The 21,658-nt window shown below is 45.1% G+C and overlaps 6 protein-coding genes across 7 annotated transcripts; all 6 read right to left on the bottom strand.

Annotated features, from left to right (window-relative positions):
- Window positions 1-760: 760 nt before the first annotated feature.
- Window positions 761-5,251, bottom strand: LOC103997042 (serine/threonine/tyrosine-protein kinase HT1). Its single transcript, XM_009418171.2, has 4 exons — window positions 5,004-5,251; window positions 3,691-4,908; window positions 1,665-2,120; window positions 761-1,374 (listed from the first exon to the last, which is right to left on the bottom strand). The coding sequence occupies exons 2-4, from the start codon at window positions 4,675-4,677 to the stop codon at window positions 1,099-1,101; spliced, it is 1,719 nt and encodes a 572-aa protein (XP_009416446.2). The 5' UTR covers window positions 4,678-4,908; window positions 5,004-5,251; the 3' UTR covers window positions 761-1,098.
- A 2,245-nt stretch (window positions 5,252-7,496) lies between these two features.
- Window positions 7,497-8,952, bottom strand: LOC135622588 (VQ motif-containing protein 4-like). Its single transcript, XM_065124567.1, has one exon. The coding sequence runs from the start codon at window positions 8,511-8,513 to the stop codon at window positions 7,743-7,745; it is 771 nt and encodes a 256-aa protein (XP_064980639.1). The 5' UTR covers window positions 8,514-8,952; the 3' UTR covers window positions 7,497-7,742.
- Window positions 8,953-11,811: 2,859 nt separating this feature from the next.
- LOC135623950 (MADS-box transcription factor 32-like) lies at window positions 11,812-13,218 on the bottom strand. 2 transcript variants are annotated; one of them, XM_065127425.1, is made up of 7 exons: window positions 12,890-13,218; window positions 12,726-12,792; window positions 12,601-12,662; window positions 12,376-12,517; window positions 12,253-12,294; window positions 12,039-12,117; window positions 11,812-11,947 (listed from the first exon to the last, which is right to left on the bottom strand). In XM_065127425.1, exons 1-7 carry the CDS (start codon window positions 13,078-13,080, stop codon window positions 11,937-11,939), a joined length of 594 nt encoding a protein of 197 aa, XP_064983497.1. In that variant the 5' UTR covers window positions 13,081-13,218; the 3' UTR covers window positions 11,812-11,936. The 2 variants fall into 2 exon arrangements, with proteins under 2 accessions (XP_064983497.1, XP_064983496.1); XM_065127424.1 differs by lacking the exon at window positions 11,812-11,947 and having other exon boundaries at window positions 11,954-12,117.
- Window positions 13,219-16,455: 3,237 nt separating this feature from the next.
- Window positions 16,456-17,492, bottom strand: LOC135622184 (early nodulin-like protein 1). Its single transcript, XM_065123827.1, has 2 exons — window positions 17,201-17,492; window positions 16,456-17,132 (listed from the first exon to the last, which is right to left on the bottom strand). The coding sequence occupies exons 1-2, from the start codon at window positions 17,379-17,381 to the stop codon at window positions 16,594-16,596; spliced, it is 720 nt and encodes a 239-aa protein (XP_064979899.1). The 5' UTR covers window positions 17,382-17,492; the 3' UTR covers window positions 16,456-16,593.
- Window positions 17,493-18,179: 687 nt separating this feature from the next.
- On the bottom strand, window positions 18,180-19,323 carry LOC135621982 (uncharacterized). The gene has a single exon (XM_065123605.1). It carries the CDS (start codon window positions 19,308-19,310, stop codon window positions 18,417-18,419), a length of 894 nt encoding a protein of 297 aa, XP_064979677.1. The 5' UTR covers window positions 19,311-19,323; the 3' UTR covers window positions 18,180-18,416.
- Window positions 19,324-19,780: 457 nt separating this feature from the next.
- LOC135621962 (protein S40-1-like) lies at window positions 19,781-20,674 on the bottom strand. Its single transcript, XM_065123589.1, has one exon. It carries the CDS (start codon window positions 20,446-20,448, stop codon window positions 20,086-20,088), a length of 363 nt encoding a protein of 120 aa, XP_064979661.1. The 5' UTR covers window positions 20,449-20,674; the 3' UTR covers window positions 19,781-20,085.
- Between the last annotated feature and the right edge of the window lie 984 nt (window positions 20,675-21,658).

Raw genomic sequence — 21,658 nt, 5'->3', positions numbered from 1 at the left:
ATATTCATTGAGAATATTGTTCTTCATAGCAAATGTTTTGCCTGTTTTACTTAAACCACAACACTTTCAGATGAGTAATGAGAGGACATAACTATCGAATTCTGGCTGCAAAAAGCCAGCAAGCAATGGCTGAAAAATTAGAAATCTATGGCTCTGTTACAAACTCATATGACCATAAATGATTTGCCAGTTACTGTCATGCAGGTTAGGATAGAAATCCTCCTACCCTGTAACACCATCATACGATGGCCACATGCAATGGTTTTGACCAAAAAAACAAGTATGTGGAAGTTGACTGCTTAAATAAGGGGGGAGTAACTTGGACTCCAAATTTCAACACAAAGACCAATAAAAGGGAGCACATGACCATTCAAGTGTTAAAAGACACTCATCCAAATAAAGAGACTTCCTTTTCACTTTTAGTGTGTTGACTTACCTGGATCTTTTCTTGTTTTCAAGTGCTTGTTCCTCCTCTTACGTCTTCTCTTGCCTGGATTACACCCAAACCCCATCTTTAAAAGCTCCCAATCGGTCAACGAAGCAATTAATCTTTCTTATTACGTAGCAATGTTCGTCCACATGCCAATGGCACAGTGACTTCTCTCCCAAGAGTTGTCGATGCTTCAGAGGCTACTCTCTTTCCTTTCTATATTTGACCTCAAAACGCCATCAGGCTCACTATGTTCTCTATTCCTTCCGAAATAATGCATTTGTCAGCATCTTTTGCTTCCATTTTGCATTTAAAGACCAAATGCAAAACTGATCAGTAGTAAAGCATCTGCCTCAACCATTTTGAAATGCATTGCTACAAACCTAATACGCAAATATACATCTAAGAAAATAGAAATTGACCTAATAAGAATGATACTTCCTGCTACTATGGTACATGTATAATCTGACAATGGAGAATATAGACTGTTTATCATGCACAATAATGCATCCAGGTGTCCTTGTACGCGGAGAGATGGAGACGACTTCTGCACCTGATGAGAGAGAACTTTGAGATCAGTCGTGGTATAATCTGCAGATCAAGGATGAAACGCCACGGCAAAACCAGCATAAGTCCATCGAAAGTGATGGGTTGCAGAGAGAGAGAAGTTATAACAGTCTGGGCATTTGGGCAATTGAGCTATCTGCATGCGAGGGAGTTTTCAGCTTTCGGATCCAATGGACTAATCGTTTCTTGTGCTCATGGCAGGACAAGTTTTGAAGCTGATTTAGTGTTCCATCTTGAGCTACAGCAGATTCAAACTGCTCTAACACCTTCACAATCTGCCAAAATTCAGGCCTCTTCTCAGGAAGTACTCCCCAGCATTGCTCTATCAGGGCTCTCAAAGGTGCAGGACAATCAGTAGGAATGGTTGGCCTCAAGTTCTAAAATATCAAGAATGTAATTTGAGCATCAGATGCCTTTTCTTCTTGATAAAACTCTGAAATTAGACTACTGAACATAGTAGTGCAGAACAAATCTTATCATGCATTAAAACAGTAACTAAACCCTACTACGTAGAAGGTTTAATATCATGTGTCAGTATTCTCAGTACGACTTGGTATAATTTGATACGTACCGTACCGACAGCTGATCGGTACACCGATATACACAGATAAGGCAAACCATGGTTGATTTCAGGTAATCGAAGGAAATATTATGATGAAAAGCGTACCTTATTGACTACTGCAAAAGCTGCTTGGATTGGTGTCATGTCCTCATAAGGGATTGTCCCTGTCACCATCTCCCACAGCAATAACCCAAAACTATACACGTCAACTTTCCGTCCATATGGTTTATGTTTGATCATCTCAGGTGCCATCCAGCGATAAGTTCCAGGGTCCTCTGTTACTGCATCACAATATGCTTCCTCACATGCTATTCCAAAATCTACAATTTTTATGCATAAGTCTTGATCAAAAAGGATATTCTCAGGTTTCAAGTCACGATGGATAACTCCTTGTGAATGAATATATTCCATTCCTCGTGTGATATCTAAGGCAATTGAAATTAATCTTTGTAAAGGAAGAGATTTGTGCTCAAGCTTGCGCAAAAATGCTCTTAAAGAGCCTCCAGGAAGATACTCGGTGATGATGCAAAAGACTGGTGGTTGTTTCCATGCCCCTGCGAGCTGCATTACATCATAGATAACAATAAAAAGCACAAAATTAACACCATACCAGTGCATCGCCTACTTAAGTTCCATATCTTAAATGCTATTAGTCAAACTTAGCAAGGTTGGTGCATGACAGTCACAGCACATACTGACATCCTTGAAGCAAGGATTCAGATTCCACAGAACATGTTACCTCACATAACATTGCATGTACATTTACATTGTGTGAAGCAACATTAGTGATATATTACAACAGCTTATAAAGCTAAATGTAGCTGAAGTCACCCTCTAATATCTTATTGATCATGCTAATTAATTTGGCAGATAGATGGAGCTGATAAGTAGCCAGAAATTACATTAGTATGGGAGCAATTAAGACTACAAAAGATTTGACCATTTCATTCAGAAGCATATGATAATCTTTTTGCTTTATTGATTGCATATGATGTTGATCTTGCTGGGGGTGAGATAAATTTCTTTGAAACAAGCAATATACACTCACCATATTTATCACCATCCAGAATGTTTTGTTCCCAAATGAGCATAGACATGTTTTATATACGTTTTCCCTTGACATGCATTTGTTCTAGTAGAAGGCAATAACACTCCAGTAACATGAGGAATTAAAAGATAGCCCACACCTGTGTTGTAATTGCATGCGTAATAACATGCCCACATTTCTATTTATATCAGTGCATTTGAAATGCACCATCCTGTGGCAGTAGTCATATCAGGATAAACAAATTGTGCCTATTAAATTCTTCAGAGGACTGGCTCTTGACAAGTTATGGGTTATGTCATACTTCAGTCCTTGCCATAATATAGCATTACGTTTATTTTCTGCCTACAACATAGCATTAGTTATGCAAAGGCGTTGTGCAAAAGCATCATCCCAAGGGAAGTTACTCTTAACCCTCAGGGTATCTTGGTTCCACAAGGAGAAAGATCAGATTACAAAGGACTACCAAGCAATCGACATGTTCCACTGGAAATCAAGTTCGTCAAGGACAGTTTGTCATTCCATACATTATTAAGCATTCGATATCAAAATAAGATAATTGGACAATTTGGACCACCTAACATGTGAAAGATGTAGAAAAAAACCAAAGAAAATCCTAGCATAATAATAACTCCTTCGTGCACAACGTAATTATGGGAACTAAAGATAATTCAATTAATTCATAGATAATGTTAGGGATCTAGCATATGATCAGTTACATACGTACAGTTAGTGATCATGAATCTGTTCAGGACACATAATTTTGCTCTATATTCATAAAAAGGAAATATTAATTTCTCTTTTTCTTCTCTTTCGAGGTAAACTTTCTAATGATCATGAGGTTACCGGAAAATCACTTTACCAGATGTTTTAGTTAGGGGTTTTGTCAGGTAAGCAATCTATACTACAGTAAGCTTCCTGTAACTGACTTAGAACAAAGTCGAAGACCAGTTAAAAGATTTCAGTAACTCATGGAGAATAAAAGCAAGAGGTATACGACAATATCGTGCTATCATTAATCATAACCGAGCTGATGAATTAGACGTAACCAGACAAACACGAAACCTAAGAAGTAGCGACGTGCACCTTAATCACATTGCGGTGATATAGATGTGACAACATTGTGACTTCTCTGGTGAACTGCTTCTCCAGTCGTGCAGCCATCACTCCATATTCGTCATCATCAGGTTCCCTGATGATCTTCACAGCAACCGGTTGATCCTTGTAGACGCCATGGTATAGCCTACTATGAGCACCGCAGGCAAACCTAAACCCAAGGTACAATTGGGAAAGATCAACGTTCCATTTCTCTGTCGTCTCCAAGGCAGTGACCTTCCCTGTCCCATGATCAAAGTACCTCGCCCAAGAAGTCTCCTTCCTGGCCCTCGACTTATTAGAATGAGTCGATTCAATAGCTGTTCTCCAAGCAAGCTCGTGATTTTCACGGCTTCTGTCGCACCTTTTCCTGGACGGCGGCGGAGTGGAGAATCTTTTCCCGATCGAACGAGCTTCCTTGAAGACCTCGGAGAGGATGGTGGTCGGAAGAGGTGATATCGACCTTTGTTTCGGTTTAGGATCCCGCTCATGACGGTAATTGGCATCTAGTTTTGCCCATCCAGAACAGGCAGCGCCCATGGTAGAACTCAAGCCTTCTGCTTTCTGACGAGAAACCGGAAATTTCCAGCTCACGACTGCGGCAGAACTCGCTCCTCCTGATTTCAGAGCCGGGAATCCTTGGGGATAGAAGGAGAATTCAGAACACTGGGCGCTCGGGCTCCCCGGATTCTTCGCCTCCGACGGACCACCATCATCAGGTCGGGTACTCGACTTCTTTGCGGAGCTTTTCTCCCGCGGTCCCACGCGCGAGTTCGTCGGACTCGGCAAGGAATGGCAGCCAGACCGAAAAGAGGACCTGTTCGACGGCAAACTCGACGCGCCACCCGAATTCGATTCATTGGGTTCGGTCAGCAGGGCCAAATCAGAGGCCAAGCTCACTCGCGCAGAGCCCGATCGCTGGTAGGGCGTGTGGGAAAACTTGGCCCTCAGCACCCAAGAGCTACGCTCCTCCTCCATTTTCCTCCAGATCGGAGGTCAAAGATCCGACCTCGAAGTCGTTACAAGGCCTCGATCAAGGAGAACACAGGAACGACCAGGATGCAAACCCCAAAACGCCGCCGCCACACCCGAATCTATCACGCCTTCGCCGGATCCGAATCTCCATCGTTACAGAACGAACCCAATCAACATCTCCATGGCACACGAAATCGATCGATCGATCAATCAACAGAAGGCCACGCACAAAACCTGCGAAAGGCAAAGCAAACGAGCACCCCACCGTGATCAATAAAAGCATTTGCAACTGATGGGTGCAAAAAGAAGGAAGGGAAAGGGAGACGCACGCAGAATCCATGGGGCGTAACCTCGTCCGCCTGCGGAAGAAGGAAGGGGACGACAGATCGCCCTTCTTTATTTCGCGCGTCCGGCGGAGGGACGAGTCGGGTACGGCTTCGTCCCTTCCTCTCCGTAGCTGTTTCCGCGTCTATTTGGGCGCATTCGATCGAGAGCGCTCCCCTGCTCGATCAGATAATAATTGCGAGCAGCCTCGATCATTCCACTCTGCCAGTTCTGATAGAATCCTAACCGTCCGTCTTTGCCGCGGGGGAAAGGATATTTTAGTTTGGTAGCGTAATAATGTACGGTGCGGTGGGTGCGCCGTCTCGATCCGGGCAGGAAACAGGGAGTCTCCACTTAAAAAAGGAAGGAAAGGTGGCCCCACCTGTCTGAACCCGCGTCTGACGTCAGAGGACCTGACCGCTTCCACCTGGGCGCTGCCTGGGCAGCGACAGCGGAGAGGGGAAGGTGGGAAGGAGAGAGGTCAGAGAAGATGGCGACGGGGAGCGTCGCCATCGCTGATCGACAGGGACGCGTCGCCGCTACGGATTTTTACCGTCGCGCTCGCCAAGTTGGTCAATTTGGGCTGCCGTGTTAGGATAAGCACACGGATTCTTGTTCTCGGTATTTATTATATACGCCCTATCTGGTTTTTGCTTCAGCATATGCCATCTAAGCTCAAAGGTTTCCACGTTTCTTGATGCGGTTTGACCGACGATCTCAGCAACACGATCACCAAAGCCGATTGAAAGTTGATGGTTACTGGAAGCTTTTCGTGAAACACGTTTACTATTGACACCAACAGGTCCTGCGCTTACTACTGCTGTGCTACTGCATCGGCACCTTCATGACTGCAGAGCTCAACAAGAAGAGAAGACCCCAGTGGTAGGACGAGAGAGAGAGAGAGAGAGAGAGAGAGAGAGGCAACAGGCGGCAGAAGCTGAAGAGGCAGCACCAAAACCTTCGTCTAACCTCGTCTCTCTTCTCTCATCACATCAAGGGATTCTCATGTTTCGGTGGCCAACTCCACAACCAGTTTAGAGTCGTCACTTCGAGATCTTCTTCCCTGTGGTTTGTCTTGATCTAGGGATCTGTGTTGTTGATTGACTCGGTTCATCATTGAAGGCAAGTGAGATTAGCTAACTTTAATCACATCAATCTCCTCGTGAAGTATAAACTGTGTATGCCCTGTTCTGACACTACTCATCACCAACTTCTCTGTGAGGTTTTGGTGTGTGAAGAAAGAAACTGCACCGAATGCTGGCTTCCTTCGAATTACATATTCATAAGACTCTCTGTTGCAGTTTCTCCATGTACTACTGCAACACAAGTCAATTTTAAGTTGGCTACAGATGGTATCAGATTCAACCAAAAGAAAAAGAAGGATGAAACCAAATCTGTAGCAGAAAGCTATTGACATGACCTGAACACTCTTTCAGCAGCTCCTTGCATCTTGTGGCTTCAGTCAAAACGCTACACCTTGGCATAGCAGGAATCACACTAGACAGGTTCTCTGTTGACACTTTGCTCCAAGAGCAAGACCTTTTCCAAACTCACTTGTAACAAAGACTATTGTGATAGGTCTAGTGGACATGAAACTTGAGATATGATAACAAGCCTTGCTGTGTCTGTGAAGGCACAGTTTCTGCCCTCCTTTGTTACGGTTCTTTACTCCATGTTCACTTAATATTAGAGTTTGGACTGAGGTTAGGCCGGTGCATCATGACAAAGGGAGTCGGTTCATTGGTTGTCAAGCAAAGAAAAAGCAGCAGAATGCACATCACATTTTAAATGACAAGCAAAGTGGAAGTCTAAAGCAGACCACCAATTCTCTGGCACTTATCTTCTTATCTCTCTTGAAACAAAAGGAGATGAGAGGAGCAGAGAAGAATGAGAATCTGATAGTGTTCAGCCATGATTAAAATCTGGTGAATTAATGATTCCAAGCCTGCCAAACTCTTTCTTCTTTTCAAATCTGCTTCCATGTAAGTAAGCTTCATCTCTCTTCAGTGAAAAAGAGTTGTGCTTTCCAGCTATCTAATCTCTTTTCCAGTTATTACAGCATAAGCAAACCAACCACTCCTTTTTGAAGTGGCAGTCCCAAACACTCCATGGGAAGCTTCTCCTTTTCCATCAAACTCAGCAGCCCTCAAGTTATTCTAACAAAAGGAAAATGCCACAGCACTTGCGGAAGTCAATATCAAAGACAGAACAAGCTTCCTAAGTAGTACAGGACCTAATTCAAGACACAAAATTCTTCCTTCTCGGCCAAGCCAAACACAGAAGCCTCATCTTGCATCGGTGAATGGCTTCATGAACACATGTCACAGCAACTTCCCAATCACTGTTTTGTACTCCTGAATCCTTCAAATTCCAGACTTTTGGGGAATTAGAACTATCTGGGGATAGTTCGGCTGAGAGGTATCCTTTAAGCAAATCATCTTTGATCATATATCAAAAAATTTGGTAAAAGAGCTTTCTCAAGAAAACGAACAATGAACTGACCGCATGAAGAGATCAATTTTTTTCCTAGTCCACGACTAGACATTATCATATGTCCAAGAAGGTGGAAGAGAAAGCTCTTGATAAGGAAGACGATACATAGAGAAGAAAGAGAGGCACCATGCAGAGATCATTCATCTCATGTTGGATTAATCGGTTTGCATGACAGAGAGAATTAGAAATCAAAAGCTCTCGAGTGAGAAGCTCAAATTGTACGTTTGAACCGTTCTTCTCATACCACCAATCTAAATGGAAGTGCCGGCAGCCGAAGCCGATGACGGTCTCGGGGACGTGACCGGGAACAGCGGCAGCAGCCTCGGCGGCTCCGAGCCCCTCGGCGTGGTCTTTGGCGAAGGGTGGAAGTAGAACCCCCTCTCGGCAATCGCCCGGTCCTCGGCCGACATCGCTGCTCCGGTGGCGGCGGCCGGACTGGGTTGCGGCGTCCGGTTGAACGGATCGGGGATCAAAGGCGTGACGGGGCTGAGGTTCAACGACGGCAGGTCCAGCATGCTCGGCGAAAGGATCTCCGGCTGCCTCCGGGAGAAGAAGGCCACGCCCATGGGAGAACTCGGGTCGGTCTTGACGAAACCTGGGATCATTGGGCTTATCATCTTCAGGTTCTTGAGGCTGCCCCGGCGCTCATGGAGCTTAAAAGTTGGCTTCTTGGGGCCGGTGGCCTTCGCGGCGGGCGAAACCAAGTTCTTGGTTGGCGGCGCTGCGGTGGCGCCGGCGTGCTTGGCGGCCGTCACCACGGAGCCTGTGAGCATCTGGACTACTTGCTTGAAGGAAGAGGCGTCAGCCTGGATGAAGGTGGTGGGGAAAGGATTGGTGTCGACGGATTTCGGTAAGGACTGGGGAGTGAGAGGTGTGGGCGAACAAGCGGCCGCTGCTGCAGCTGCTGTCACACCATTGCTGCTGCTGCTGCTGCCGTTGTTACTGCTGGAGTTGGAGTAAGGGGAGGTGGGATGGGAAGATTGCTGCTCGTTCTCATGGAATCCATGGTGAAGGTTTTCCATTGGATGGACGAGTTCAGAGAACAAAAAGAGAAGGCTATTCTCTCGGGGACTGATGCAGAGGGGTAAGCATATGGGTGGGACTGAGCAGAGAGGAGGAATTAAAAGGATGTTGGTTTGGAGTTGGGAGTCGGGAGTTGGGTGGGAAAAGGAAAGAGTGGAGGAGAAAGATAGATTGACTTGGAGATGAGTAGCCCGTGTTTAATGGAATTCTCTCTTCTTGAGGAAAAGACTTGTATTGCCATGGCACAGAGGTTTGGTGCCATCTTCCATGATGACACATCCAGGAAAATTCTTGATCCACATTGACTTCAGAGCCATCGACTACACCAGCTTTGGAGGATCTACAGTGTCTTCTTCTGCTTTCCACTGTAGTTACTCATTCCGAAGAATGATCATGTTGGTGTTGAACTGTCAGAGGCGAAAGATTAGCCGACCAGTTGCACAGTATCTGCAGCACTCTTCCTGGGAAGTCATCCTAGAATTACTACTCACAACACACAGAGAGAGAAGGGGCCAAAGAGCATCCAGCATCCAATTCTCTCTCTCTCTCTCTCTCACACACACGCAGAGATAAATGAGAAGTGAGGGCTTTCAGAGGGATGAGCAAGTATGACAATCTACATGCTCAACTCACAGTCAGCTTGTGTTACAAAATATGGTACTAAGTCTTACATTAGCCAACATAAACACTTTCCATTTGAGTCTTAATTTAGTGGCACTTGAACTAGTGGATCTCCTTTACCACAAGTCATCTAATCACTTGTTTTAGCTCACAAATTAAATCAATGTTGACCATGACCATGAGATGGTTGATGTAGCCACTTCAATTTTCTTGGCTGACTTTGAAGACTCAAACTTTCCCCTCCAAATATAATATATCTTCAACCAATTTTATCCATAAAAATTAATCCTATTTTACAAGGAAATCTTACGTATTAGATTTATTTGTAATTCTCTAAAACGACTATAATTTTGAGGTCTTAATCGATTTATATTCGGAAGAAAAAAAAAAATGATCATAGTTGCAGAGAAATAGACAAAAGAACTTAGCATGCACTGAATGAACCAAATGAGAGTTGATGGTTGATAGCATGGACTTGATAAGTCAGTCATCGATGAGGACCACTCTTTTGACTACCACTTGTGCGTTTAGTCGTCATTCTCTTTTCTCATTCCGAGGCTAATAATAGATTATGTATGCGTTTTGTTTGCATTATTCCTATGCCTACCAAAAGAATGGTTCGTCGAATAGCACGCACACTTCACTTCCGAGACGTGGACGAGTCTTGTGCAGGCGTCCTTCTCCTTACGTCCTCGGTACCATAACGTTCCTTCCCCCGTCACCGGTGGAAACCACTCGCTACTTAGTCAACATATAATTATAATATAGTTTAATTTCGATATGGACATATTGCGATTTGGTGGTTTGTCGACAGCAACGTCAACTCAATAATGTTTGACTCTCGAGGGATAGATGATGTCGACCCCAACGAGCGGAATCCAAGATTGATCAGTGATTCACGGATTCAGCACATCTGTCACTTACAACGAGAAGAAGAACCGTAGATCACGTACGTCGCTGTCTAAGTAGATGACACTACTTATTATTTCGTATCACTTCAAATTATCTCTTATCTCTAATCTAAATTAGTTATTCTAAAAACTCAATATTTAGTGATGCTTTACCCAATTTTGTCAGTGATAATTTTGGGGGGAAAAAATCACGATTAAGAAACAAAATTAATTATTAATTATCTTGCATTTACAAAATTTATTTTAATAAAATTAATTATTAATTTGGTCTGAAAGAAAAAGAGAAAAAAATAATTATCATGCATTTAAGCTGGGCCCCACATCAATTGGCATCGATATATATTTGTGGACAAGCGTGCGTGGATTAGGTGGTGGCTCTCTTCTCGGTGCACGATCGTCGTTCAACGATGTTAGGTCACGTAGTCAACGGAAGGGGACACGATGCCGTGGGTCAAACCACAGCCCACCCACCGGTGTCGGGTTGCCCCGTGACTTCGCATTTTTCGGCTACCTTTTGACCCAACGCCGTTTCCTTCTCTCTCCATCGTTTACTCCTCCTCCCTAATTTTTCTCTATCAATCCGGAAATCCCCCATTTCGATCGGAGTTTCTTTTTCCTCGTTCCGTGTAATGGAGTCCTCGGCGACAAAGTCAACCTGGGTGATGGCAATCTGTGCGCACGCCTATAAAACAGACGGCTGATAGAGGAAAGCAAGGTTAATAATGGAGCAGCTTGGTGGAAGATGATCGATAGCAGGATGAAGTACGATTCTGTGCATGTTTTGGAACCATTTGGATTGGTTTAGTTGCCAAGGAAAAAAGTAACAATAGTGGATCTTGCTTTGGTTTTGACACGGATGATGAGTTCTGGAATCGGGAATCACAGTTGAGAACTCGCTCGGCATGGATGAATCAGGTTCTTTTATTCCATGATCTTTAAGGTCAGTAACAGAGACTGTCGATGCAGCAGCATCTCCCATCACCACCATGTCGAATTCCATTCTCGATTAACCCAGAAGCCACGTTCCGTGGAGGAAGCCCCCTTTCTTGTTCTTCCTTTTCTGCATCTCTTCCAATGGTTTCCTCACTGATGGAACCAACCGTGCAGGCCATGAACATTCCAAGAAGTGGAGAATGAGGTCCCCCATATTGAAAGTCGATGCTGATAATGACATGTTGTTCATCGATCATTAAGGAAAACAAGCGGTTGTCATTCTCAGACAGTTCTTGCCAGCCATAAGCCTCCAAACACACACAGCAAACATATAATCCTGTAAGAGAATACTAAAAAGGAAACTGAACAGGTAAGTAGAAATAGAAAAGACATTGGTCAAACCACTCTACCAAAGCTTAGCATCCAAATCTTATAGTGTTTGCGTTATGGTTGAATTAAATTGGTAATATTTTGACCATCTTTTTGCATCATCCTTGGTTGTTGTTTGTTCTTGTTGAAGTCATTAATCTTAGTTCGATCGCTTGCTTGGCATTGACGGGATGGGAAGGATTAGTCCAACTTTGGTCGTGCAAGCAAGCATGTTTCAGATTGGGCATTAGCTTCTCTGATGAAATCGAAGCTTTGCCATGCCCACCCATTCGAGTTCAGAGTAGGCCTCGAAGCCTCTTTTACTCTATGAGCACCAAAACAACAGTGATGCAGGTTGATAGAGAATGATGCAAGCAAGCAAGCATTAGCACCATAATTCTAGGAAATAGCAGAGTGATGCTTGGAAATAAACAGGGGAACTGAAATCAAGTTCTCCAATTTCGTTGAATTTGAGATATTTTTACAAGCTCTCCTTGTTGCCCTCGATTGCAGCCAGAAAGCTGCAACATCATCAGATCATCCTGAGTTCCAACTTTTCAGCTCATCAGTTGGCTTCATCGACCCTGGTTAATTTAGACCTGTGTGCGAGAGTAAATGGCAGATCTAGTCAGAAATGAGCTGAGAACCACGGGGAGCTGCCAAGCCAAGTATCGACAGATGAGTAAGTACCCAGTCTCAGGTCCAGTCCTGGAGTTGAAGAGGCAGATCCATCTGCTTCCATGCCTCTAAGCGTCTGCACTCGTGCAATCTGCAAGCATGGAGGACGCAACTTTACCTCTGCAAGCTATGCATTTTGGCCTACATGATATGAGGGTTGCTAACAGGGGAACGACTGTCTATATGTACTCAAGCGGCAGCTGCACTATTGCGAGAGAACGCATACCTTGTCGCACAGACCGTATCTTTCTTGTTGGCGATCTCTTACCTTGAAATGGAAGAACGAAATCATTGCAAGATGCAAAAGAGACACCCCCAAAAGAGAAGGGCTTTGGAAGACGAATCAAACCATGGTTTCGAGTTTGTGGATCTGTGCCCCTATCTTCCGGTCCATCTCCACTCGGACCTTGCCGATGGCCGTCTCCAAGTTGTGCTCCAGAAGGCCCAGATCCGGCAGCGAGTACTGCTGTCCCTCGTCAACCTTCATGAATCTAATGCAAGAAAGGAAACAAGGGAACCGTAAGCGAGCTGCGGCACCAGCCGTTGATCTCCCGAGGTAGACATTTCAAGTCACCTGAGCTCTCTCTCTAAAGTGTCGCACAGTTTCTCCACCATCTCCATCTCTGCGTTCCGTTCCTACGTACAAGTTGGTGAACTTAAGCCGAGCACGAGGGCGAGAGTTAAACGGAGAGAGCATACCAAGCGACGGTCTCCCCGAATCTGTGTTTGGGCGGCCACCTCATACCGTTCTATGAGCTCCTTGGCACTGCGGTCGAGCAAAAGCTGCAGGTAAGCTTAATGCTGTGTGTGTGTGTGTGTGTGTGTGTATGTGCTATAGGTATAGGAAGAAGGCATGCATTCACCTGGCGACCGAAGGGGAGTGATACTGATACAGCTTGCCGGAAGAGGAAAAGAGGAGGAGGAGGAGGTCGGCGTCGCAGAGAACAGAGAGCTCCCTGGCTTTCTTAAACAGACCGTCCCTTCTTTTATAGAAAGTGGACTGCCTCTGGATCGGGTTCTCTATCCTCTTTATCTCCGTTCTCCCTCTCCCCATGTCGCCCGCGACAGTGGCGGCAAGACACGCGTTAGAGCTTTGCGCTGCCGCCCTCCTCCCCTCCAAACAAGGCCTCCCCGCCCCTGGGCTTGTAGAAGCAACCCGAAGAAACTTACATCAATATGGCAATGGTGAGGATTGAAATGGGAAAGCGATGACAAAAGGCTTGGTAATAAATGTTGCAGCACTATCTATTCCTCCTCCTCCTCCTCGTCCTCAAGGAGTGCGTGCCTGTCAGCCGCGGCCTTGAATCCAATGGCCATCCTAATCTCTGCAAGCAAGCCAATTATCAGAGGTGTGGTCTAATCGTAGCGGAATCATTTCCGAGAGGTTTTAAGCAAAAGGAGGACGAACTCGTGATGTCCGATGTGAGAGTTCCTCAGCTCATAAAGTAAAAGTTTCCAGGTTTGTCCGGGATGCAGAGTTCGGTCCTCGGAGGCGTCGAGGACATGTCGTGAACCATCGGTCCGAAGACATTTCCGGCACAAACTGCAAGGCAATTGAAGGATTGATATCACGAGAGAGAGGCTTCTGATACGTCTCGCTTGCAAGAGGAAAAGAGAGCAGGGAAGATGCAGAAGCGAGGAACGGACAACGGGAACACAAACAAAACGAACGGTTCTAACACATGATTTCCGCTGTAGAGTTCACTCTCCTAATGCCATCTTCTCCGTTGCTTACCGGTCTCTTAAGCTTGGATCATAGTCCAGAAAAGATGAAGTACGTCTCTTGGTGGTCTGTGTCGCTGCTGCCACCAGCGAGGGTGGCGAGGTTTGGAAGCATTTCCATTTTGGGAAGGAAATGGACAGACAAAAGATCCACGACGTACGCTGCTTTGGATTCGGACAAGGCCCATGAGCGAGCTCATGTGATGCAGACGGATCGAGGTGATACGACGTCTCATCTCATTTCCGAGGAGAAGAAAAAGAATGGGATTGGTGGCCTCAGGTGCCGCCAACTACACTGTTGGTTGGCCATGATTTCCCATTCCGGGACGGGAAGCTGAAGCTTGTATGATCTGTGCCTTGTGATAGCAGATGCAACCCAACGTGCCGGGCCTGTTAACAATGAAGGGTCATTGTTAGCCCTATCCATAAGCTTCACCCTTCGACAACCGTAGCATGTCGACGTGGGCTCATTTTGACTACTATAAGTCAAAAAGCATTCAACGATTTCCTAAAAAATCTTTTTTTTAATATACCACTGTTTCTATTTTTCTCAAATGGTATCCTTATTTTGGATAATATTAAAAATATCTCTCGTCAATCTCAATGGTATTATTTGACTAAGATCAAAAACATCATATGAACCGATCCATATGAAAAATATTTTTAGTTTAATTTTTTTATTCCTCTCGACTCGGAGTAATTTGCTTACTCGACTTCTTATATTTAAAGTAAATTTGTGTATGTACTCCAATGGTACTATTGTTTCGGACTATTATCAATTAAAATCCGTGTAAGATATGCACTTCTTCAAAAAATGAAAAAAAAAAGATCTATTTTGATATTTCAAACTAAATTTTTTGATCATCGTTACTGGATCAAATTCTTTTTTTTTATTGATTGAATTGACCTCTACGGTTTTAGTAATTCCTAAATTACTTGATCATCAAAACAAGCAAGAATATTATTTCTTTCTCTCATTCTTAATCATATTGTAATGGGATGATGAATATATTTTTTTTCTTACTTTTTATCAAAATAATAATAATAAGGCTGGTTTGTTGTCTTGTACAGTAGTAATGTCATGTGGACACTTAAGAGGACTTTTAATTATAATAAAATATCTTAGACCTTTTGTCGTATGACTATTCATGATTTGTAAAGTTTATGTTTATAATTTATATTATTTATTAAGTATTTATCAAAATATTTGTTTGTGAGATTGTGAGATAAATGTTTGCTCTAACTTGTCTTCTTTTTTATATATCTTTATGGGACTATGAGATATTTCGAGAAGATTGATCTTTTATGGATGAATATGTAAGTGTACCATGACTTAGATAAAATTAACTAAGTCGATGACATATGAAACACTAATCCAAGTAGCTGGATTGATCGGCACAATAATATGGTCCAACCCATAAGACGAGTAAACTCATTCCAATGTTTAGGATTAGGAGTCTATTTGAATGATTTACAATATTTTCAAGTAGATTTTATAATATTTTTATTATATTTAAAATATTATAAAATATCAATTTTTTTTTATCCCTTTTGAGTGATATTATTTTTAAAATAACTATAAATACTTATTTGAATCATAGTATGGTAAATAAAATGATTTCTAGTGTATTTTAATTCTATTTGACTTATTCATGATGTTTTCCAAATAGCATTGCATTGTTCTTATTGAGGTGCTGAAAAAATTATAAAGCTATTGATATCATATTGTGCTCATTTGATTATCGTTTTTAGACTTATAGTTGATTTGATTGAGGTTAGGAGTCCATTTAGATTGTTTATATTTTTTTAAGATAGACTTTACAATATTTTTATTGTGATAGTTAAAACACTGTAACATATTAATTTTTAATCCTTATTTGGGTGATGTTGTTTATAAACTATTATAAATACATATTTCTGGTGAGTTTTGATCTCATTTTCAATAGCATTACATTGTTTATGTCCCTATATCAAATATGAGTGACTAAACTACTGTACATACCCAAAAGATCAGACCAGGTCGCTTCCATCCACTTGAACAGGAACACCCAATGGATCAATTTATAGGAGGATATCTCCGAGACTGATATGAAAAATATCACTATGGCTGGTGAAAGATATTTTCAACGAAACAGAAGTATCATTAAAAAAAATACCTTTAGGAAAAAATTATATATATATATATATATATATATTCATTCATTCATTCAGATGCTCGCCGGAAAAGATAGGTTGCAAAGTGGCCTACGATGTCGGTGGCACGAAATTTGGAATGGCTGCTGTATATTCGCAGCCTTTCTTCTCTGGCTGACAGCCCCACGCACCCTCTCTGGGCTACTTGGCATGTGCATTGTGCTGACCAAATGGGAAAGACACTCTGAGCTCTCTTCTCATATACGACGACGAGCATTCCTCTGGTGGAGCCTCAACTACTGCAGTGCACATCTGTATCCGCTATGTTGAAGCCACGGCTGTCGTATCGACTTACCCAGCTCTACAATTAATGTTTCCTTCGGTGTTCCACTCGTGAGAGGTTTCTGTCGTCTTCTAATGGAATATCACAATGAACCGCAGAAGAAATGCCATGCAGAAACAAAATGGCAAGAAGCCTTCACGGTTGCACTGCTCGATTAAACAACATGAAAGAAGAGCATCAATGGACAAGGTGTGGAAGCGCAGTGAGCTGCCATCACGACCATGTAGGCGAACTGTAATTTTCTTCTTCCATTTCCATAGAATTAAGATACAAATACGGGAACGAAGGAAACAAGATGCAGACCCATATATATCGCGCTTGACACAGACAGCGGTAATAGGTATAAACGACGGACACCAACACACAGCATTAGGCGGAGGAGGAAGCACCGAGAACCATGAGCAGCAGCACCGTCACCAGGGACCAGTTCGATGCGTACGAGGAGGATGACGAAGAGGAGGCCGGTTCGACGGGAGCTGGTGCCGGCGATATCGCAGGACCAGACACGGCGCCACCCGAGGATTTAGGAGGAGGAGACCCGGGCACGGGAGCTGCGGGCGGTGCTGGGGTTGGAGGATGGGGTTCCGGAAATGGGGGTGGGGCAGGACCATGGGATACTGGTGCAGGTGAAGGAGATGAAGCAGGGGGCGTGTTGGAAGTAGGAGGTGGCGACGGAGGAGAAGAGATGGGCGGACAGTTCCTCACGGCCATGACCACCACCACCAGCTTCTGCCCCTGTTGGCAGTTCTCCGGCGCGCCGCTGATGAAGTAGAACGGCCCCGACCGATCGAAGTTGAACACGGAATCGCCTCCATCGAGCTTCCGGATCGGTTTGCTCACGTCGCATGCATCGTAATCCTGCTTGCTCACCACCAGAACAGAGTCCTCCCCCTTCTTGTACTTGAACACTGCACAACACCATGCAAAGCTCAATGCACTACTTATCAACGACTATAGATGATCGGCCGGCACATACCAATGGTGTCAGCAACCTGAAACCTATTCCTCTCTGCCCAATCACCATAACTCTCGGAGGGATGCAGCACCCAGCCATCCCTCCCTCCAGCGTAGAAGACGTAAGCCCCAGCTGAGTCCATCAACGCCATGGTAACCCCAGCAACAAGGAGCAGAGCAGCCAAGCCTTTCGAAGCCTCCATCGCTCCACCTCCTTGCTTAAACCCTAAGACCAGAAGAAGAAGATGGAGGAGAGCGCTCGTCGCGTCGGTGGAATCCGAAGGCGAGAGAGAGAGAGAGAGAGAGAGAGGCAGTGGCAGAGACCACTCATGGGGTACGACATAAATAGGAGCAGGGCGCAGGGTTACCGTTGCGGGGCGGTGAGCCGGAGCACGCGGTGCTCCTCCATGCCCGGTTCGTAACGTAAAAGGTTCCGTGATGCGTGTCGCGAGAGGGCGGTTGCGGACGCGTGGAGGGCGGAGGGAGACCCAACGGCAACCCAAAGCACCGCTTTGTTGCCATGCGATGGAAAGGCTTTGGGCTCTACTTGGCTTGGGATCGACCCTGACTCGAGTCCGTTTCCTTCCCCCAAAAGCTCACGCTTTGCGTTTCCCTTCACGGAAGTAATGCTCGTCTTTCCCACACTTATTTATGTGTTTTATTTTATTTTTATTAGTGCCTATAAAAATGGCAAGCGTGCTTTCGGTGGAAGGTTACTCGATCCAGACGAGCCAAATGAAGTAAAGAATTATATTCAATGCCAACAATTGATTGGTGGCCAATAATTATATGCCACAATAACAACCATTAATATATATATATATATATATATATATATATATATATATATAATAACGAATTTGGAATATGAAAATAATAATTAATATTTACAGTTTTACTCATTCACAGTCTATCCTTCTTTCCCTTTCCCAATAATAATAATAATAATAATAATTAGGGTTATAAATGTTGTTCCCATAGCAAGCATTAGTATTATAACATGTATCAATTGGATTAATAACCATTCAAAAATTGTGGTTATATACGTTATCATAACAAGCATTACTGGGCACATACATAACAAGCATTGCCTACCAGCAGTCAAGTCTGCACAGCTCTGTTTCATGAACTTATGTTGAGTGGTACATCGTGCAATGTTTGTGGGACTCCCGAATGCAAAGAGGCTTAGCTCCATCTTTCTTCTTCTTTCCCGGGATGGATGAACCATGCATGGAGCGTCATCTCTCCAGGAATCCGGTCATCCGCAGGATGGAGTTCCTGACCTGCCTCAGATCCCGTCCCTTGAGCGTCCTGCCGGTGCCGACACACACCGAGAAGGACGTCTTGTCGGCGATCCTGCGGGTCACCATGACGTGCGGCGGGACGTTGTGGGTTTTGCCTCCGTCGTCTTTATCATCGTCGTCACCGTGAACGCGGTCGGAACCAGCGAAGCCCAGCGTCCAAGAACGAACCGGTTGAGGTCTCGAGGGGATCTCGACGGGGCTGGACGTCCTCCGCCGAGTTCCGAGTCCGGCGTGCCACTCCTCGGTGAGCTCGTCCTCGTCGCGATCGTAGTCGGGCCACAGGATATCGGCTTCCTCGAATTCTTCCATCAGCTTCTTCCTCACCAAGTAGTTCTCCGAGAAGACGCATGCGATGGGGGGATCTATCGGAGAAAAGGAGGGGGAAGGTGAGCAAACTTGCGTGGGCGACATGCGGTGGGAGGGGATGGATTTAGAGTGCGGGATCGGCAACTGTTGCGTCGCCGCGTGGCCGCAGCTATTCCATTCGGACCCGCCCCACCTCATTAACAATGTTGAGCTCCGAATGAATCTTCTCATGCACATATAAATAAGAGCTTTGCTCGAAACGCCGACGACAACTGCTAATTCATCGAACACTTGGCGCCCTGTGAGTCGCCCAAAAGCTTCATTCACCACAGTCATTTCGAAGGCGTAGGATACCTCCCAACTCTGTGTTTCTCCCGCAGGCAAGTCGGGGCGACTGAGGCGCCGGGAAAGGGACGAATGGAGACATTGGATGCACTTGGTTTTCCTGCACCAAGACGCCATGCCCCAGCAACCGAACCGAGCGAGGACAGAGACCTTGTTTTGTGCACGCATTATTCTCATTCTGGATGGTGAATCTTTTGTCTTCCTTCTCCTCCTTATCAGAAATCTCAGCTTCATTTACAGATCAACAACCCGTTCTAAGCAAGTTTAACCCCGCGACAAATCTGTCTGTCAGTGTCGATCGATTCAGTCATCTCCTCGGACAAGTTACTTGAAGAGTTTGTTCGACTTCGACCATTGTGTATATTCCATATATTTCTCGATAAATTACTTCTCGGAGAAAAAGGCTCATTCGGATAAGGCCAAAACGCAATGAATCATCAGATAGGTAGCTCGACTCTTCCTGTAACTATCGTTTGGTGGTCTGCTATATATCCTCAAGAAACTTCCAAAAGCACCGGTTCAAGTAATTTGGTGCTTAATGATTGCTATCACGTCTCATGTATGTTAATCATCATCGATATGATTAATTAGCGGATTGTATTCTAAATCCAGCTGCAAACTCAACGTGCAACCATAGACGCCAAATCTGGGGTTTCATGCAGACGACGATACTCGTCAGCAGATTGTTCTATTGGCAATCGTTAAAGAGGCTATTTTCATGACTTGGAATTTTGATCTCTTAGGTACCGAAACTGATGCTTATGCATTAGTTAATATGTTTTATGATATAGGTAGGGAGGCCGAAGAATGATAGAGATTTGTATGCACACAATTTAAGGATCAAGATCACAAGACTCGCAACTGATGAGCACCGAGGGACTGTTTGCAGGTGTAGATGTATCGTCGACACCGTACTCTCTTCTTCATGCATTGGGTGCGAGGCGGGAGTAGGTCATCCTTCGAGGAAGCCGGTCATGCGGAGCACGGAGTTACGGACGTGGAGGAGATCCCGGCCTTTGAGCGTCCTCCCGAGGCCGGAGCACAGCGAGAATGCCACCTTCCCCTCCGCGCTGCGTCGCGACGCCACAACATGCGGCGGCGCCCACTCGATCTCCTCCTCCCCGTCGCCGCTGCCGCATGCGCGCCCGGGACTTGGTCGGGCGCTCGGGATGTCCAGCGGCGCCGCGCACGAGGAAGGCGGACTCCGAGCGCCCGGCGCCGTCTTCCGGGTCGAGCCGTGACTGTTGGCGGAGCCGATGGGCCCGTCGTTGTTGTCCTCCGGCCACATCACCTCCCACTCGTACAACTCCTCCATCTGCCTCTAATACCACCACGAGATATTTCTTGGAATTCCTGATGTGCGATCGAGTCACACTTGCCGCGTGCTGGTCATGGGAAAAGGAAGGTGTCGAGGGGTTTATAGAGGTATTCCGCTGGCCTTCCAATCATCACAAAGTGCCAACACAGTGCAGTGCTTCCAATCGATCAATGGGTTTGGCTCGATTTGCATGAGTCAGTGGTGTCTTTTCTTAGATGTATATATCCGGAACATGTGCGTCGCTTTCTCTTCAGTCCATTTGTGATCAAAGGGATGAGGAGGGAGAGGCAAATGGGATGATGGTGTTATGGTTTCGATACTAAGTATAATACGGGCATCTAATGTGATAAGGATTATAACTCGGATACATAACTTATGATAAGGATTAAAGCAACAGATGTGGCGGTGTGCGTGGGTGGATTCCTGCGCATTCCGAGGTTGGGGGTAACTTGGGGGAACCGGGTTGGTCCAGGAAGTCGGAGGAAGGAGGCGTGGGGTTTCGTCATGCTTCCTAGTGCGACGTGGCGTGTGCGTGCCTCCGTCTGCCGGCACCGTATTCCACTCGAACCAGGCAACGACAGAAAAAGATGGGACGCCACCGCCCGTCGCCTTCGTGCTAATGGATAAGCATATGCTCCGAGTCCGAGTCCGAGTCCGATGCCGGGGTCGATCGTCGGGTCCGATGAAACGGCAAATGAACGTCTGCCACGTTGACGAGTTGGGGGGGGGGGGCGCATGGAATGTTAGGCCTAAGTCGTTGACAAAAGTGGGACGTCACCCGGTCATCGTCGATAACCTGATCTCATGTGGATAAGCCCCTCCTTACAAACTCCATCAAAATGGCACGCTCGCTCAGACTGCAATCATTCCCAAATCGAACGAATGTGCCAAAGCAACATGGAGTTTCAGTGTCGGTCAACGAACTAAACAAACTTGGGTGGCTCATCTTAGTATAAATAAACTTATCTTGTAGCGATTACATATCCCGACTCTACCGAAGCACCGACCATGCATGATGGACGAAACCCGGCATGTATATGATAAAGATGTACACTCTCAGGAGGCCAGCCAACTGAGTCGGCTATTTCTGCAGGGATAATCTTGAAGATCAAGAATATATATCTTTTCTGTGAGAACAACATGAAGGTCTACGAAGGCATAAGAAGCGAGATGTACCAAATTATAATCCTTCGTTTCATGAATATTG

The sequence above is a fragment of the Musa acuminata genome, chromosome BXJ2-9 (genome assembly GCF_036884655.1).
Source record: "Musa acuminata AAA Group cultivar baxijiao chromosome BXJ2-9, Cavendish_Baxijiao_AAA, whole genome shotgun sequence".
In the NCBI taxonomy this organism is placed as follows: Eukaryota; Viridiplantae; Streptophyta; class Magnoliopsida; order Zingiberales; family Musaceae; genus Musa; species Musa acuminata.
The sequence above is the reverse complement of the archived record's forward strand: the minus strand, read 5'-3'. Positions and strand labels throughout refer to the sequence as shown.